Source organism: Mesitornis unicolor, unplaced genomic scaffold, assembly GCF_000695765.1.
Source record: "Mesitornis unicolor isolate BGI_N332 unplaced genomic scaffold, ASM69576v1 scaffold30851, whole genome shotgun sequence".
Lineage (NCBI taxonomy): Eukaryota > Metazoa > Chordata > Aves > Mesitornithiformes > Mesitornithidae > Mesitornis > Mesitornis unicolor.
Genome location: NW_010162234.1, coordinates 11,935 through 31,871, shown reverse-complemented (window position 1 = coordinate 31,871; position 19,937 = coordinate 11,935). Strand labels below are relative to the sequence as shown.

Sequence of the window (19,937 nt, the reverse complement as noted above, 5' to 3'; positions counted from 1 at the left end):
CACTGCTCTCTAATAGGTCATTCCTCAATATTTAGTAATAGTTAAGGCAATTCAGAAGTTGTATAAAGGCATTTCCAAACTACAATCTGTCAAGAATATCAGGAAATCTGCAGTGCTCTCTTTGCTCTGTGTTAAGGCTAAGTTAAGCTGCAGACCTCTAGTCACTGTGCACCCTTTCCCCTTGAATTAGGACTAATGCAGAGGAGATCACTGTGAAGCAGTGCTTTGGATCTTTAAAGGTATTTCATCAAACCTAAAACAAATGCAAACTTATAAAGCCTCATTTGTAACAGAGGATTTCCTTTTGAGTTTCTATAAATAGTGTCTGATGCTGCAGGTCCCGTGGGCATCCTGTAGACTTTCCTAGGGATGTCATTCTTAAATGACCACACTGTAACCGGTACTTAGTATGGTCCCTAGGGGTGGTGAAAGTTTAATAGAACTGTTAGTCAATGAATGTCTATGGAATACTAAATTGTGCCTGCTGAATCCCCTACGTGGTTCTAGGCTTCTTCCAAATGTCTGTGTTTCAAAACAGTTGCTCCATGGGGAAAGGGCTCTTATGACCTTTTTTCTTTCTTTAGATTTTTACAAAGGTCAGGAGAAACTTGATGAAAATTTTATGTGGTTTAAAAAGCTGATCTTATTAAACTTTAATAAGAAGGTGGCGACAGCTAGCAGCTTATTTTTAAAGAGCTTTGAGAGCTTTCACAGAGAAGGCTGTACTGTTAATGATGAAATAACTTGGTTTAGGCTATGATCTTTCATTTAAGTTATGTCGAGGCACATGTTAAAAACAAAAAAAACAACCCACCAAAATATTTTTTAAAAAAGCAAACATAAAAAACATGCTGTGTTTTGTAGATAGTGCAAGTAGGAACTGGTATTTCACATCATTCACATTTGCCAGAGATATGAAACTCTTTTCCATGTGACGGTTCTGGGTTTTAAAAGCGAGCATATGCTGTATATCTATGTCCTAACTTACCAAATTAGCAAATCCTGTGCATTTCCAATGTTAACATTAAAAAGTATGTGTTAAAATTAGAAAATGGAAGAAATTTGTTGTTTAGCAAATGTACTTACATAAGAGAACATGTGTACATTTTAGAAGACTTCTGCTGATACACGCTTCCAATAGGAGAATAATCTTCTTTAAAATTTCTTGTACCACATATAGAGTCATATGCAGTACTACTAAATATAAATACTACCCACAATTACTTAGTTGATAGTGTTGTGCATTTCAGTTAAATGCCTTTTCAGCCTTGTTCCTCTCTTAGTAATCACACTTTTGGTTGTGCAAGGATTGTCTGCTCCAGCAGTACGCTGCTGTGTTTGGCGTCATTAAGTACTCCGGACAATGTGCTTGTTCCAGGACATGCAACTTAGATTTAAGTTGACCCGTTTCTCCCATGTTGAAGTTATGATGAGATTTCTGACTTTAAGCAGTATATAGTATCGCCATCCCAGATCTGTTTCTGATGGTGCATTTCCTACATGGGGATTCTTCAGTAGAATGTCAGTTTTTTTAAAATCCACGCTCTAAAAGAATATAAATAAGAGCTGTTCTTCTGTGGAAGCCACAAAAAGAAAATGCTTATGTAATTCTAGAATAACTGTGGTGCAGTTGGTTGTGGTGGACTTCTGAGGACTTGTGTTTCTCAAATAAAACCAGCTGCTTTAGTTTCAGTTTGTATGCAAAGGAAGTGTATGATGGGGGGGGGTGCACCTTCTGAAGGATTTGATTTTCAGCTGTATAGGAGGTGAGCACATTTTGTTTCAAGCTGTATGGGAGGTTTTGATAGGTAGCTTATGTTCTCAGAAACAGCCCATCTCTTTCAAAGACAGAGTACTTAAAACAAGATGCAGCTGAAGGATGAAATACATGAACTTCCCTTTTCCAGTCAGGATAAACCAATTCTGATGTCTCGGGTTCCTGAAACGAGAAGACGTGAGCTCTGTTCCACTCGGTGCCCAGTCTCTGGATCCCATGGACCAGCTGGCACACAGCCATTCTTCTTGGCTGGGAACTGGGCATTGCAGTAGGAATCAGCACTTGATTTGGCAGAAATGGGCCCTTCCATCCACCAGTGGTGGTCTTAAAAACAGCAAAACAACAGAAAAATAGCTTGGTCTCTGCATTCAGATTGAGAACATCTTCAAACCAGTACTCATTTCAACATTATTTAAGTCTGTATTGGCTTAGTTAGATTTCATGACCCATAATTTTTTTTCTTTTTGAGATCCTCGTGGTTTCAGGTAACAGCAAAAAAGAAACTAGGTTACACGAAGAGGATCTCTTACATCTCAGAATAAGATCAGCCTGCTCAGGGGAAAAAATAGTAAGAATTCAACCTTAAGAGAACAAGGGGTATGTTACAGCACACTGAATAAAAAGCAGTATGAACAGAATATAACAGAAATAATCAGGAGGTCATATTGCCTCAGCTTTTATCCTAAGGACTGGGTTTGATTAGCTTTTGTCACACAAATGTTGGGCTGATTCTGTGGACTTTCATGTGGTACATGAGGCTTATGCCCATGCCCTTATTCCCATGCTTACTGAGTGTATTTGTGGGCTTACCTGTTGGAATTTTTTTCTTCCTGACAAATTTCTAACTGTTGGACTTGCTGTGTATGCTTTTTGTCTTCAGTACTGGCCTGCTGCCATAGTGTGTATTGCAATGTTAGTATTGAGCCCAAGTAAAGGACAGTAATGAAACTTGATTATCAGGGTTCATTTGGGTCCTTTTCTTTGTCACTTTAATAGCGTCGTCTTGGAGATGCTGCCAAGAAAGCCATCGGTAAATTGACGACCAGGACAGTAAAGAAGGGTGATAAGGTATGATAATAAGATTTCAACAGGGTTAAACTTGAGCATCATGTTTAATTTTTGCTGAGGGAAACAATCTGAGTTTTTTCCTTTCTCCTTCTGCTTTATGCTTTTGCCCTCCTTGTTAGAGGCTTTGTCCTATGGCACAGTATTTGATGTAACTTCTAGTATCAGTGTATGCTGTAAGTCTTTACATTTCAAAGATGTTTTTCTTGCTTAAATACAACGTGTGCTCCATCTGACATCTGTGCCTGAGAGTGGTTTTGTTTGCTAGCTGGCTGGGGGCTTTTGCTGGTAGGAGTCCATAGGGCTGGCATCGTTTATGTGGAGTTCTGTAAGCTTAGAATCATTCCATGTGTAAGTTGTGTGAAGTAAAAATAAATTTAATAGACCAGTAATAAAGGGCAATATCTTATGAATATCCAGTAATCCAAGGTGGAGTATAAACAGGTATTTTGTGAAAGATAATAAATGTTATGCCAAGAATATTTCTTGTCAGTATACAAACTAAAATATACGGTTAAGTCCTACACTTTTTCTACTTTTATAAGCAATACTGCTTTGTCTTTGATTCTGAAAGGAAAAAATAGTCACTTAATCTTGCTTAATTTTTGCTCTTTAATTTGCAAAAGGCAAGGGAATTCTGGCTATGATTTGATTTTTAAGAGAAGCTTATTTCCTTGGGCCTTTTTAGTGTGATTCCTTTTAATCTTTCTTATCAACACTCTCAGCATTGGAAGATGGGGACGTGATGGAAAAATTTGCTCCCGGAGAGAACGCAGAAAAAAGTGTTTTTCTGCTCTTTCTCCTTCCCTGTGTAGTTTTATTTCAAAACAGCCTACTGTACCAAATCTTTTCTGTGGGTATGGGAGTACATATAGGTAGCAGGAACTTTTCCATATTACAAGAAAAGATGCTGCTGTGTTGACAGCATAAATTCAAAAGGGACAAGTGACGTGTACCTTGTGGTACAGACAGCGTGAGATGCTGATGCAGTGAACACAGGGTAGGAAAAAGCCTGTCCTGCAGCAGAGCAGCCCATCGGGATTCTTTGCGTGCAGTTCTGACCAGGGAGTGGGCATTGCATTGCCGTGGTTCCTGTCCTGGTGTCTTGCTTGTAGATTGCTGGCACTGACAAGAATGAGTGTGGACTAAGAGAAGACACAGCCTTTTCTGTGTCATAGGCCCAAACATTTTAAATAATATTGCTGATGCCATAGCTACATCCAAATTAAATTGGCCCTTTTTTGTTAGAAATTTTATATTATCATGTTTAAAAAAAAATAAAAGAAAATAAAAAAATCATACCTTCTGGAAAACAGAATAAGAGAGGAGCCCGTCAGTGATCCTCATCCTCATGTCTGGATAAGAATGATGATAATACTGCAAGAAAACAAAAATGAGACTGCTCTGAAATAAGTACAAATTGCTAGCTCTGGCTGTAGAAGGGAATTCCGAGATTCTTATCCTGCCAAAAAACACCCTGAATAAGATAGTGTTTTAGCTCCAAGCTGAAGTAAAGCCTCTAGGAAAACCACCACTATATTTTACAGTGATTTGACTGAATATTAAGAGTCATCTTAGGCCTAAGCCTGTGTCTCAAATGATCATTTACCAGCTCCTAATGAGGGGAGAGTTTTGTGTGTACGAGATACTTGTCTTTCTCAAGTCATGTGGGAATTTAATAACCCAGTCATTGGTTTTGTATCTTCTTAGTAACAGCCACCTGGCACAGTGCAGTTCATGTACCAGTCACAACTGCTTTTATGTTTGTCATAGCCTCAACTCTTGACTTGAATTTTCATTCTGTTCATTTTAGGAGACGGACCCAGACTTTGATCATTGTGCTGTCTGCATTGAGAGTTACAAGCAGAATGATGTTGTTCGCATTTTACCATGCAAGTAAGCCAATAAAGTTGCTTTGTTTGGAAACTATTCTTTCTTTGTGGTCCTTTGCTTCATTTCTTATAATATGTAATTTACAGACACACTTGTTAAGAAGTTTCCAGTCCTAATAGCAGCCACTTTATTTTAGACTGATACCAGAAGGTGTGAAGATGGCCACTGACACTGTTATGACAGTAGGGATTAAATAAAAGATTACCATCTTGAAGATGGGAAGTTTGGGCGTATCAGCAGTGGAGCTGTTGAGATTGTAAGTGGGAGTGGGGGAGATGCAGATTTAAGGACCAAGTGGTGGGCATACACAAAAAGGTGCAATGGACCCAGTACAGCTGCAGCATTCTGCACAGTAGATGTGCAGCATTGGCTGTTGGTTTCTGAAACAGTGTAGGAAACAGAAACGGTCTTTCCCACCTTCGTACCTCCTCTGACATCAATCAGCCAGTGTGCTACTGTCTGTCTTTGGTCTCCCCAGTGCGGTGTGTTGTTGGCATGTGTCTGAAGATTTGTACTTGCTGGATATTCTGCATTGGGGCTTAAAATGTGACTACTTTTTCCTCCTTTTGTGAAATTCTCTTGACATTTACAGGTTTTCAGTTTGTTTTTGTTTTGCTTGCATTTTTGAATTGTTTTGGGATATTTGCTTTTTGAGAGATGCTTTTAAGTGCCTCCTCCACCTGGTGATTGGTTTTGATGAATCAGCGCGTTTTGGTAGCCTTAAGCATTACCAAGGACACCTTTCTCTTGTATTCTGAAATGTAAAGCTTTCTCCTTATCTCCAGACACAAAAGCCCATGTAAGTTATGTTGTGCATATGCAGCCAAGGTGCAGTAATTTGGCCTGCGCACGGTATATAAAGAGTGTTGTGCATGATACTCTAGAAGTAACAAAGTCACACAGCAGTGGCACGTAACAGCTCATTATCGGTCATTATCGGTTGTCTAAACCCTGCAGGCTGCTCTGAATAGCTGGAATATTCTTCTTCTAATGCATGGTGAATTTCTATCATTGTAAAAAGGAAAATTGTATTATTTTATATCTTGTTGATCAAGATATGTTTGCATTCTATTTATGAAGCCAGAAGCTTAATTCAGATAAGTTTTCTTTATGTTCTTTACTACTTGGACTGTGGGAAACAATGAACTGCTTGAGATTCTCAGTGTTGTTTTTTAGTTAATATACCCTACAAATATTTGTTTAGAAACTTCCATTAAAATATTTGGGGATAGAAGAGCTTGGTCTCAGATCTATTAAGATTTGGGAGCTTTTGGTAATGTGGGTATCTGTGCATTTATTTTCTAGAGTTTGGTCATTTTTACTGACAGATTGTGTCCTCTTGCCCATAAAAATGTACTCCCAAGTGTTAAATAAAGATTGCAGAGACTTATGTCCTATATTGTAATCTCAAGTAAAGCTTGCATATGTGAATTAAGCCCTAATCTTTTATTTGTTATGTAGAAGATTATTTGGAAATTAGAGGAGGAACTCCTTGGAACTGCACACCAGTTTTGGACCACTACGTTGATTTTTATCTTTTTAAATTGTCTTTTAAGAAAGCTTTACTGGTGTAGTTCAGAGTAGTACTGTGAAGCTCAAGGATGTGGAATGGAGGTTTACATGTCCACTTCTCTGTGCCGTTCTCTTTGACACTGAACAATGGTCAGAGGGAGGTCCTTGCCAACAGTAGGTGAATGAGTCTTCATCTGTGGGCAACCATCTTCTACCACTGAGGACAACACGAAAGTGGGACTAAAAGTGAACTTCCTTCGTTAAATAACTGTCACTGTCCAAGCAATGGATATGTTGCAAGTATCAGCAGATGTGATCAAACCATTTAACCAAGATGATGTAAAAGTCATCAAAGTCCATTTCCTTCAGACACCTTTGAACTGCAAACAGGAGGCTCCCTGCTCTCAGGCATAGCTACAGCTGCTTCAGGGATGCAGCGGGCTGCCATCTCAGCACAACCTCCCCCGTGCAATCTTCCATCTAACAGATATCAAGGCTCTTGTGTAGATCCCTTTTTGTTCTGTTTCTCACAAGAATGTAAGGTCAGTGAAGGCTCAGATTACATTCCTGTCAAAGGCTGTATGACAACTTTTATGTTCACTTTCTTCTCTTTTTTTAAATCTCACTTTTCATCTGCAGCAGCTCAGCTTTGAGCTGAGTTGCAAAACTGTCTTGGCTAGATAGAAACATTGAGATGAATGCTTTCCACGAGACATTTTTATATTTGTAGGTGAAGCTGTCAGCCAGTACCTCCAGAGATGAGCCCAATAAGTTTCAGATTGCGTCTAGGACTTTTCAGTCTTTGGCATCTGAGATGCTTCTCCCCAAGTCTTGTTTGGAAGGTTTAATCTCTTGCTACTTCAGACCACTGCAGGAGAGTCTCTAAGCCAGATGAGAAAATAAATTGCAATAAAACCATGGAGAAAATGGCTCAAATAAGAGGAAGCAAATGAAAGACTGGAAGTTTTTCTTACTGTGGCTGTTGAGGACACTGTAATCATTAGACAGTAGGAATCACTGACATATGACATTCTTGCTGCTTTCATCAATTTAAAACTAGCATTTCCCTCTGGTACTGCAGTTGTTCTCTGCAGTTGAGTATGGTCTGTCACTCTGTGCCTCAGCAGAGAGGAGTCTTGTTTGGGCAGACACACCACCTCAAATTCTGTAGTCAAACACGGTATTTGTGATGTAAGGTTTTGTGGCAGGTAGGAAATTTTGGGCAATTCAAAAATAAACTAAAATGAAAATTATTTCAAACAATGCATTTGAATTTCTGTCATTCATTTTGTGCTTCAGAGAGAAATGTGTTCAGTAGCAGCAGCCTGTGGATTTACCTATAGCTTTTAGTGCACAGAGGGATAAGGCAGCCATCTGTCTTGGGCTTACTAGCCTGAGGAATGTCTCTGTCTTTTGTAAATATCATTATGCAAGTTAAAAATAAGTAGTGTAAGCAAATGTCAAAAGGATTCTAGCAAAAGACAAACCGCATGGCCAATTTGCTTTATTCAGATAGTTTTACTTTACCATCACAGCACTGTGTGTAGGAGATGAATGGGCACTGAGTGAAAAGTGATCAGGAGGGGGTAGTGTGAAGGACTGGTGAGAGATAAGGGAAGGGGAGAGCCAAGTGACGGGTTAGAGAAAAGCAGAGTGACATTGGAAAGGGCAGAAAGATGGCCTTGGAAGGAATCTACAAGGTAGGAAGAGAATTAAAGGAAGAGTGAATATGTTAAAATAAATGGCCTTGGAGCCTAATTCTTAATTCCTGTACTGGGCAATAAGGGGGAAAGTGACAAAAGCAACTAAGCCAGATTTCAATCTGTTTTTGTGCTGCTGCAAATAGCTTTTTTATAATTATTATTATTGTTTGTTTTGTTTTGTTTTAAAGAGCAAATTAACACAGTATTTCAATGCAATCCTCTCCACTTACTGCAGTGCCTCTGCACCACCCTCATTTTCTCTGCTACCTCCTTACGATGGCAGTCTCTCTTTTCCCCTAGCAATCCTGTGCATTTGTGGAAAGCACTGGGGCTGCTCTCCCCGGCATTGCCAGACGTGGCACCTTCCTCTGCACCACAGCAGGCCAGACATCTCTCCCGAGCTGTGCTAGCTGTAAGGGCCTGGCTGGGAAGTTTGAACCCCTGGGCGAGGGGAGCAGCTGCCTTCAGCAGTATCCAAAGACACTACTTTTCAGCAGCATGGTGATCAGGTCCCTTTGGTGGGATGCTGCACTGAGAGCAGGAAAGTGTAGTGAGCCCTTGTAAACCTGTTCAAACCCTTCTCCTTGTGCAACGTGTGAATTTTGAGGCATTATGCCACTGAAAGAGATTTCTAACTCACTTTTTCTCTATGAAATGCTGCAAAGAAGCTGTGTTGTGCAACAGAGTTGGCCTTACGGTGTTTATTACAAGCTGGAGGTCAGCTGGCTTGGGTATGCTGACGGAGTGGAAAAATACCTGCAGGTCACCTGTTTGGAGCTGTGCCCACATGGGAGACTCCTTCAGTGCCACCAGCCTGGCTGCTGGCCGTGCCTCTGCCAGCCCCAAGGCTGGGGAAGCAGCAAAAGCTGTGTCACACTCGACTCCCCGGTGTGTGGTTCCTGGGGGAACAGTGTCAGCTGCTGTGACCCAGAGCAGCTTGCTAGGAACTCTTCAGATTTATGGTCTTGGAAAACAAGCGACAGAAATACAGAGATAGAGAAGGCTTATGGTAGCAGAAAATGCAAGGGCTTACTTCGTCAGATTGAGTTTTTAAAATAATTCATGTGTTTATTATCTTTGTTGCGGCATTACTGATCTTTAACTGTTGCAAGCAGGAAAATCCAGACAGAGTCTGAGCCATAACGATGGTATCAGCAAGCTTTTTCAGTAGATAAACTGCATAAGTAGGTAGAGCTATGCTGATCTAAATCAGTAAATAACCTTTGGAGAACTGCACTTTTTAAAAAATACATTAACAAACATCCTTGAAGGTTTAGGAACTAAAAGCAAAGAATGAAGAGGTCACAAAAATAGTTGAGCTGGTTTTGTGCATTTCAATGATATCAAACTGTTAATGACTCTTAAAAATAATCCCTGATATTTAGCAGATGCATGTCAGCATCAATATCAGTCGCCTGCTTCACTTGATCTGAGTGCTTCTACAGCACTGATTAGCTGATAACGATATATTAAAGCTGTTTTCATACTTCTGTGGAGTCTCGATGTCTGCTGTTTCCTAAAATATTAGATTTTCAGGTTTGTCCTACTCTAAAAAACAGACTTCAGAGACTTGAAAGGAAATATAAGCAACTGAAAGCCATGATTTGCCTAACATAGAATAACAGTAGTAGCTCTATACGTTTCAGAAGATTGCAGATTATTTTCTGTCACACAGAATTTTAAAACATTGTTTCCTGTAGTTTTCTGAGTAATAAAGGTAATGCATTAAGACCTAGTAACAATAGAAGTGGGTCTTTATTTTGTGTAATTACACTGTACATAGCCTGTTTTTCATGATTTCCTTATTGCTAAAGGACACAGTTCAACAAAGTGACTAGCTGAGGTTCTGTAAGTTTCTATTCCTACAATATCTGGGATATAGATAAGCAAAGTCCTTTTGCTCCCAGTCCGTCTTCTGTTGACTGTATTATTCTCTGTAAGTCTATGCATCTTCAGTCAGTACAGGTAGTCAGCTACAACCATATATCCTGGAACCTAATCATGTTGATATACTTTAGTCCCTCCATCAGTTTTAGTCGCCATAGGCAATACATAATTATGTACTGTCTTTTTCCATGTTTGTTAACAAATTAATGCAGCCTTTTTTTCCAATCACTTTCCAGAAATTTAAAAGAGAATTATCTGGTAACTTGCCTCTGATTTTAAAAACCCCAAGGGATAGGGAGCAAGTAAGTCCCAGACTCTGTGAAGAGCTTACTGAGGCACAGAGCAGCAAGTATAACCTGGGAAAGGAGAGGATGGAGGGTATCTTAACTTTATGCTGCACTGGGGACACGTATGACCTCTTACAGATGGTGCTGATGCCTCAAATAGATGGCAAGAACTCCTTGTTCTGCCACTGCCCCTTCATCTGCTGGTCTCAGAGCACAGGTCTTTGCTGGCTAAGCAGCCCTTGTAGTTCCTGATCTTTCTCATGACCACCAGTCTGGTTTTTTTGGGTGTGCTGCTGTTAACTGGCTTTGTGCTCTGCAGTCAGTGCTACTGGAAATGAAAGACCTGGGTTCTTATCACAGGCAGTTATTCAGAATAGGTTGTTATGAGCATTTGCCAAACTGTATTGTGTAGTCTACTGATACCCATTTCTGCCATGAATATGCTCCGAGAAGTTCTTTGCCTTCTAAAAAGACAAGAGGACATCTCCTCTTCTTCCTTTAATAATATGTTGTTTTGGTCTCTGCAGAGTTCTTCCTTGTTATATTGGTTTATATCAATCCCAACACATTTATATTCATGTATGTGACTAAGATTTTTTGTATGCAATGTAGGTGGCAATTCAGACTGTTCTATATTGCAGAGTTCCCTCTGTGCAAGTAGAAGCCTGGTTTGCCTTTCCATCTTTGAAAGAATCTTCTTTTTTTTATGACCGTCATACGATGATGGACATGTTTTCCTTCCTGATAGCAAGAAGTACTGATAGTAGGAAAAACCTTCTTTTTGCTTAGATGTGATAATTATAAAAGTCCTTTCAAAATCAAACAAGTGTGTTTGGGTTGGCTGCACTGATTTTTGAATAAAATTGCCTGCTGGTAGATCTGTGATCTTCCTACATAATTTATGTTCAGGTTCTACATAGGAACTGAGATGAGACTTTACACAAGATTATGGGGGGGGGACTTTGTTACCATTGTTATTCTGACCATATGCATACTCATATCCACAATAAAACATGAAAAAAATGTTTCAAAATGTTCTTTTTAAGTGTTTCTTCCTAGTTGAACTATTAGTGAATTGTGGCAACAAGAAGCAAGAGGTTTTTATTTTTTCTTACTGCAGTCAGCACAGAATACCGGGCAATTCTGGACTCTGTTCTGCTGGCCTAATTAAAAAGAAACTGTCTAAAAGTTTGGTAAAGTAGTTCTCATTGTATAAAATAGAATTGTTTCCAAATTACATACATGCCTTGTCTGTTCTTCTAGGCATGTTTTCCACAAAGCCTGCGTGGATCCATGGCTTAGCGAGCACTGTACGTGTCCAATGTGTAAACTGAACATTTTGAAGGCACTGGGAATTGTGGTAAGTTGTACTGTTGTGAGCTCCTCTTCTCCCCTGCCCCCATGACTGAGACCCAGAACAGGAGGAATAATTGTAGGGGAGAAAGGGAGAAGGGTGTTCCAGTATCTTTCCTCAGAAAACTTTTGGGGTTTTTTATTCTTATTATTTTATATTTTTTATAATTTTTAAATTTCTTTGCTGCTGCTAAAGCTGATTTGTTGTTGTTCCTTTCCCTGGTTGAACATTGAGAATATATTGTTATATTTGAGAATACATTGAGAATATATTGTTAACAATTTCTTCTTTACTGGAAGTCTACTAGGTTCTCTATAATAGTCCTTTTTCTCAACTTCTTTCAACCCTTCTCTGTTAAATTTGCTCTGTAAATCTCTTGTTCTTGTTGTGGTCTCCTGTGGACACTCTTATATTTGTTTACACATTAAAAGCCATGCCCTAGCCAAGGCCAGCGAGCTTTCCTCAAGAAGCTCATGGCTTATGTTGACCTGTTCACAAAGGGATAGAAGTGAAGAACCTCAGAGATTATTTTACCATCTTTCCCATATGAGGGAAGAATTATAAGGTAGAACGGATACTCTTTTCAGAAGAAAGAAAGAAGGAAGAGAGAGGAGAGCATATGAAGATACTGTCTAAAGCTGCTTTTTAATCAAGCCAGTAAGAATAATCCTCCATTTTTAGCTGTGTCAGTTGCAAACTTGCACATTTTCTAAGAAATAGTTGCAGATATGCTGTAGATGACCTACTTTTGCAATTAATATCGTATGTGGATTTTTAGGGGAGGATACTGTAGAATTCCATGCACGTCATCATTGCTCATGGTAGTAAACCGTACAGGCATAGCCTATGATACAAACATATTTGTGTCCTTTTTTTTGAATCTTAATCCCATTTTCTGCTTCTTTCTCTACCTCTTTAAAATGGATGGAATGAGCAACTTTGGCTAGAGCTTGCTAATTCATGTTTCTCTCCTGTGAGGACAGCCATAGCAGCTGAACTCTGTGTGTGTGTGTATGGTTTTAGTCAATGTATACATTTGCTACACGTAAAATATTCACGGCTGTAATGTGGAATCACTTGTTTTTCCAGCCAAATGTGCCATGTACAGATAACGTAGCCTTTGACATGGAAAGGCTCACCAGAGGCCAGCCAGCCAGCAGGAGATCAGCGCTTGGTGACTTTGCCAATGACAGCTCCCTCAGCTTGGAGCCCCTGCGCACCTCGGGGATGTCTCAGCTTCCACAGGACGGAGAGCTGACGCCAAGGTCAGGGGAGATCAACATTGCTGTCACAAGTAAGTTTTCTTTGGCTTCCAGTACCGTTCTATGGTTTTCCTGGTATGTGGCACTTGCTTTGCTGTAGCTCTGTGCTGCAGGATGAGGGTGAAAGATTTCCCTGCAGGGACAAAGGTGACCTCAGTGTCTCTGTAAGAGGCGTATGCTCCGTGTTGAAACCGATTACTGTAGGTACAGCGGTGCCAACACTTTCATTGTTAACGGTATATCCATTTAAATCTGTGTGCAAAGAACACTGGATGAACTAAAATGGCAACAAAATAACCCTCCTGAATTTGGTAACCAGTACAAGAAACTGAATTGCCAAAACTATTATTTACCATTTCAGAATACATTACATACAGTAATTTATACAAATATCAATATTTTAGCTGATTACTATTTCTGCAGGCATTTTTTCCCCTGGGAACATTACAAGTGGAATTCTGATGTCTCTTAGCAGATGTTTTTGTTCCAAAATTTGTGAATTAAAAAGAAGTATTTGATGTACCAACATTTGAGTGTTGTCCAAGTGTTTTATGACATCAGAAAACTGTTTCTGCCCGGCTTGCAAGCTCTTCTCCATAAGAGCATAGGAAATTTCCATTCACTGGATTTTACCTAGAGTTTTTGATGTGTAATAGCACTATAATGAATACAATGTATGGAATTGCATCATTTTTCTATATGCTGTACAATCTCGATTTGATGCATGAATGGTTTTCCTGGCTGAATTGCAAAAAAAATAATCCATGCAGTACAACAATCTAATTTGCTCCTTTATCTTGCTTATGTGCATCTATGATCTAGATTTTATCTTAGTGACACTGTTTGCCACTATACATGTGTCTGTAACTGATACATCCATTAGAGCATTTCTTTAGAAGCTGTAGCAGAGTAAATGTCTCATTAAAAAAATGTCATCTTATGAAACACATAGTCCATATCCAGAAATGTCCTGACAGGAGAAGGAAAAAATCCACATACAAAATCTAGATTCCTTACAAAGGCAGTAAGTCACTTTGTCATGCAGTGTGCAACATCTGACTCGTCTTGTATTCAGCTCTGCTGAACAGAGCAGATCTGTTGGTGAGCTGCTCCTCTTGTCATGGGTGGGAAAACTCTGCAGTTGAACTGAAACTTTTCACTACTTGGTTTTACAGACAGTATTTTTACTGTCTGTTCCCAACTGTAGTACTGCTCTTGCACAGATGGGATGCCAGGGTAAAACAAGAAATAGTCAGCAGCAGTTCATTTTGACAATGTTTATAAAATAAAACTTTAGAAAAGGCTGTGCAAATGTTTGGATTTTATGGATGACACATGCATTCTTTGATGCACGAGAGTTAAACCAAAAGCCATATTCAACAAAAGTGTTTGTATTCCAGTCTACTACTATGTGCCAAATTGATCCTTGAGGAGGGACAACTTTGAATAGTGAACATTCTTTAATAGCTTTCTTTCTACTACTTTTTTTTAATATGTCTGTATGTATACACTAATGTTGCAATTATTTTTCTATGTTATATTCCTGTCTTAAATTGAAAACTCTAGTTTTGTTTTACTGTTGAACAAGCTATCCTATTTTGGGGGATTTTTTTTTTTTAAAGTAACACTATAGCATTTATGCAGGAGGGAGGGGGCAAAACCACAAATTAAGTGTGAAGGTTTACTGGATATGCTTATGTGAAGAGCTGCATCTCAGCAAATCTAAAATAACCCTGACAACCTTATCTGACTTGGGGGCAGACAGAGTTTTCATTACGTTTCCCTTGATCCTGCATTTCACTTTGCATTGTTAAGTAATCTTTCTGTATCACTAACCCTTGGGCTCAGCCAGGAGATACTGTTGTGCCATGCTGTTTTTTCCACACCTCTCTCCACTTCTTCTTTGCTAGCCTTCTCCAGTCAGTAACTCTGTGGCTAACCTCCTTCTGCTTCACCTCCTGGTGCCAGTCATGGCTTAGAAGCCTCTTGCCTTCCGCCAGTGGTGTTTGAGGGAAATATTGGCATCGCTTTGACATAAGCCTTCTCCCACGAGTGATTTCCTCCCTTTCCTTTGTCAACAGAAGAATGGTTTATTATTGCCAGTTTTGGCCTCCTCAGTGCCCTTACACTCTGCTACATGATCATCAAAGCCACAGCTAGCTTGAATGCTAATGAGTAAGTAAATATTCCGATGTTTCTATACATTTTTGATGGGTGTGTGTCATGAACAGCATTGGGAACAAATATCAAAAGAATAGAGAAGGGATAAAATGCAATTTTCAAAGTATCAAATGCCTTCTCTGCTTTTCTCAAATGTGTGTGTCTCAAAAGTAGATTCCAGAGTAACATCTAAAGTCCCTCTTGATTTATATTTAGCTGGATTGTGTGAGGAAACCTCCTTGCCAAGTGGAGACATAGAAGGTGGAAAAGAGAGAATATTTATATTCAGTTTTTGATCAATGGTCTAGGTAAATAATCATTAGATTTCTGCCATTAAGTCCCCACATTCAAAATTTGCCTGGCAGAGCCAGAAGTTACTACCATTGGTTACCTTTGACAGTTTTCACCTCAATTTGTGAGTCAAAGTTCATATTAAAAAAAAAAATCTGTATTCCTGGTTGGCACACTTTCAGCTAAGAAAAAGGGTATTTAAATAAAAAAGTACCTTTTTGCTTTTAGGGCAGGGAGAGATGAAAACAATGAATACACTACTGTTTCTTCTCTCAAGTCAAGAGAGCAGAGCAGTCTTCCAACTTTTCATTTTAGCATGCCTGAGTATTGCAGTCAAAGGAGTGCTTAAAGACATCCCTGCTTTCTTAATTTGTATAGACACCCTCAATGCTTCCCTTCAGACAGGGTGGACCAGAAATTACTCTAGTGCACATGACTCTCAATCTTTTGTAATAGTTCTGTGTGTGGACAAGTATAAGTCTGTTCTGCAAATACACTGAAAACGTACATGAAGCTGTTTTCATTTTAGGTGTATGGAACATCTGGGCTCATAAAATATATTTAATCATAATTGATGTATTTGGGGATGGAAAGTGTCAACGTCTGTCTTTGTCTCTGAACATCTTGACACAGCTAAGTTTCCATTAAATGTGTTGATCTCTTACCAAAAGTGGGGTGAGATTTAAAGGCAGTCTCCTCTCCAGCCTGGAAACATAGCTTTGTAATGATAACTTCCTTTTTCTCTTGTTTTGAGATAAGAGAAAGAAGTGCTTTTTTTGACTTTTATTGTTCTCTGGAGAGTATAAGGTGTCCTCCTCAATAAGATGGAAACATGTCTAATAGTCTCCAGTGTAACATTTTAGACAGTCTCGAGCTAATCTTCTGCAGGAGGAGCCATAGTAAGTTCTTAGAGATTTCGGTCATCAGGAACCTTTGATTACCACTAATTTACAGATCTTCCTTTCCTCCTCCTTTCAGATGGTAATTCAAAAGGGCTTAATGAAGAAAAGTTTTAGAACTTCAAGTGGTCCTATCAAGTCCCCCAATTATTCCCTTTTTTATTTTTTTTTAACACACATTCCCCCCCATTTGTCAAAATCTTGAAATTGCAACTATTGATCAGCAACTTGGTAAAATAGCTGTACCTGAACATAGTTAATCTGCCCTGAAAAATAGCTTGGGGAAGCATGGAGCAAGATGAGTTGTGAAACAGAAATGTCTGCGGACAGCGGCACAGTAGCCCATGTAGCATCGTCCAGATGTGGGTACTGATAGCATTTGCACTTCTGCCTTGCCCTGCAACTCCTCTTTTTGTTATCTTTTATTCATTCAGATCTGGGTCTGTTTTTACTGAAAGGGCAAGATTCCTCACATGGGCAGGGAGTTAGGGCGTCCAGAGAGGTGTTTTCACAGTGAGGTTCCCTTAGTACAGACAAAGGCTGTGCTGATGTAAGGAGAACTCCTTTCCCCAGTGATAGGAATGAAAATGCAAGCATATACCAGTGAATGCTTTGAGGCAGACTTGAGAAAACTAGCAGCCACAGAAACCAGAGCTGTCAAAAATCACTTACGTGGTAGCTGAGGTACCTAACCGTAGCCTTTAACCTCAAGAGCTTTTTTACTGAATCCCTTGGGATCTAAGCAGCCTCCTCAAGTGCTGCTAGGTTTAACTACTCGTTTTAGACAGTTTGAAATGTGTATGTGTAATGCTAATTCTTAGATTTATTGTTTCATTGACACTTTATGTTCCCCAGTGCCAGACAAAGCTTTTCCTGTGCTGAATACCATGGCAGATACACAGCAGCTCTCTCTCACTGCGATTTACATTAAATGTCATAACAGCATACCTGCTCTTTATGCTGTTTTATGCTAGTGTACCCTACACCTGTTATGGTGGTATTTCAAGAGGAAGCTGAGGGTTTTTTCTTATCAGAAAACAGCAGTAGCAAGAATAAGGCCACATACTATGCTGATACAAGTAAAAGGTGCCAAATATTCTACATCGAAACCACCTAAAAACACACCCCGATCCTTTTTTTCCTATGTCCTTTCTGCAGCTTAAACATATTTATTTAGAGCAGTAGTTCTGCAGTTGTGTGTGTACATGTGTGTATATATATGTTTGTGTGTATGTATATATCCACACACATGCATTTTTAAACAATTCTTAAACATAAACATTGTCTAAGTGATAAGAAAATAAGGAACCTGCTGCATTCTCTTGGTCTTATAATATTTATGCACTGTTGTTATTGAATTATGTAGGTAGTGATTTAAAGGAACAAATTAAGCACATTTTGCTTTGTTTCTTAGGGAATGGTCAGAAATCACTGTGTAACTGTGTTTTAAACTCCAAAAAGCCCACATGTTAGATAGCACCACTTAGTTTTCAGTAGCAGATGGAGTTTCCTCAGACGTTTAGAAGTGCTTAAACCTCTGACTGTCCTGTCTGTTTTAGTGTTCCTGTAAGGATGATGTAAGGAGTACAGATCTCTTTTAATGCTCTGGCCCTGTATTTACTAACTTACTTTTACAGGATTTTTTTTTTTAGTATTGGCAATATTAACTTTAATATAAGTATTTTGTTTCTTTTTTTTCTGCCCCACAGAGCAGAATGGTATTGAAGAAACGCTTTCCAGCCGATTGCCTTGGAGAGAGAGACACCTATTTTTGTGTATCACTTATCGATCATGCAGCACAAGCAATTATTTAGTACATTCTATTTTTTCATAAAATTTGCTGATGCCAAAGCTTTGTATTAAGAAAAAAGTGAAGAAATAAAAAAACCCACTTTAATTATTAAATCTGACTTTGTGAGAATTTTCTTTTTCTTGGACTTTCTGTGTTAGTACTGAAGTCTTGACAGCCTTTTGTAAACTTTAGAAGGTGTTTTATTTCCTTTGAATGGTTTTGCTTTGCAGATCTGTGTTCTTCTGCTTTCATTTTGGGTCACGCAAGCAAACAAGTGAAATCCCATGCAGTGCCGTTGTTGTGATGCCACCCAGCGCTGGAATGACTACCAAGACTATTCTGAGTGATCGCTCCATACCAGCTAGTTAAGGAAAAAAGCTGGGTCAAGCATTCTAGTCTATAACAGGCTTACCTTGACTCCAGCTGAGAATTAATTTGAAAAAAGAACATTTTTCTCCATTTCCCCCACTGTGTCGCACTGGGAGAATTGCAGTGTGATCTTTGTCTTCAGGTCAGGCATTGCTGAAGGTTTCCAACACTCTTTTCTTGACATAGTATAGTAATCATAAACCTTTTCCGTCCTCTGCTTTCACCCCACCCTTCTTTCTGATAAAAGTGAAGCTACTCTAAACCACTTCTTCCTTCCTAATACCAAATGAAAAGGTCGTGTTTTCCCCCACTGTCATCTGTGAAGCCTCCTTTAGTTAGTTTTTGTTCAAATTCAGGTCATGAAAGATTGATAATGGTCTTTACTGTAATGTAGAATCTCTGTGCGAACGTGTCCCTTCTTGCCATGGCTTTTTCACTGGTGAGGAGGCAGAGGGAAAACATCTCTCATCGCTGTCCTCAGCCAGGCTGTTTCACACAAGTTTACTTATGCAAGCAGTGTATGAGTAATTTCACAACAGTCAGTTAAAACATGCAGATCTGATTCGCAGCCAAATGCTAATGCTTGCGTTAATGAGATGGGTAGATGAAGGTAATAAATCGGTAAGGAAAAGATAACTGATAGAAGTCAAAATCTATTCTGCGTTTGGTTGTTTTTGTTGCTCTCGTATCAAGATGTAGACATTTGAAACTTAATGCTTTCTAATTTAATTAAATGAAAAGAACCAATTTTACTGTAAGATTTAATTTTTTATGTACTGAGAAATAGAGGATTTAATTTAATTTTATTTTTATGTATAGGCACTTTTAGAATTTAGGAACACAGCCAGAGTCTACATTAAAATAGTTTCCTAATTCTTATCTGTCTAGCACTTCAGCTGAGAAGGCAGCTTTTATAATAAGAAATGAAGTGTGGGATAGGTTCAGTACATTTAATAGAATTATTTTGCAGTGTGTCCTTGTGAAATTTTGAGAGAAACACAAAAACAATCAATAGAGCAGTAAGTGCATTTTGAAAGGCTGGAAAACCCCATTGGACTTACTCATGACAAGAAAAAATCCTCAAACATACTGTGTCTGAGGACTGTCTCCTTGTAAAACACAGAGTTTGTCAACAGAGCGTTGTTGCCAAAAAGTGGAGGAATGTGGTAGGATTTACTATGGCTACGAAACAAAAGGGTGACTTTTTTTCAGCCATCTTTCAAAAGCAATAGTAAAATTGGTAAGTTTGTGCTTGTCTCCTGAAACAAAAATCCTTACATGCTTTTTAATGCTGTCAGGAGGGATGCACAGTGACAGGCTGAACCGCGTGGTGACCCAGATGCAAAAGTCACCACAAACAGTTCCAGTTGCTGTTTCTCCTACAGAACAGCAGCAGAAGTTGAGTGATACTGAGAACGACATGGTTGACAGGGCTTCCAGGGCATTCCCCTCTGTGGAGGATTTAAATAACCCAAGGGCATCTTTTTTAATCTTTCTTTTAAGACTGTACCAGTTGTCTCAACAAAGTGTTAATAAAACTACAGACAGTATCTGCTAGGTTAGTTACAGATCAGGCTACAGTGTAAGTTTATCATATTAATGAAATAAATAGAGACTGCACTATCCTAGAAATTTTTTATTTTTACCTTTTTTAACTCTGGATAGACACAAGAAAGAAAGTCCCAT

General features: G+C 39.0%; 1 protein-coding gene across 1 annotated transcript; it reads left to right on the top strand.

Annotated features, from left to right (window-relative positions):
- Positions 1-2,773: 2,773 nt before the first annotated feature.
- On the top strand, positions 2,774-17,995 carry LOC104547751 (E3 ubiquitin-protein ligase RNF130; the record flags this gene model as incomplete). The annotated part of the gene is made up of 6 exons (XM_010193566.1): positions 2,774-2,845; positions 4,656-4,738; positions 11,388-11,484; positions 12,568-12,772; positions 14,822-14,915; positions 17,800-17,995. Coding segments are annotated over 6 exons (567 nt in total), but the record flags the coding sequence as incomplete, so codon positions are not given.
- Between the last annotated feature and the right edge of the window lie 1,942 nt (positions 17,996-19,937).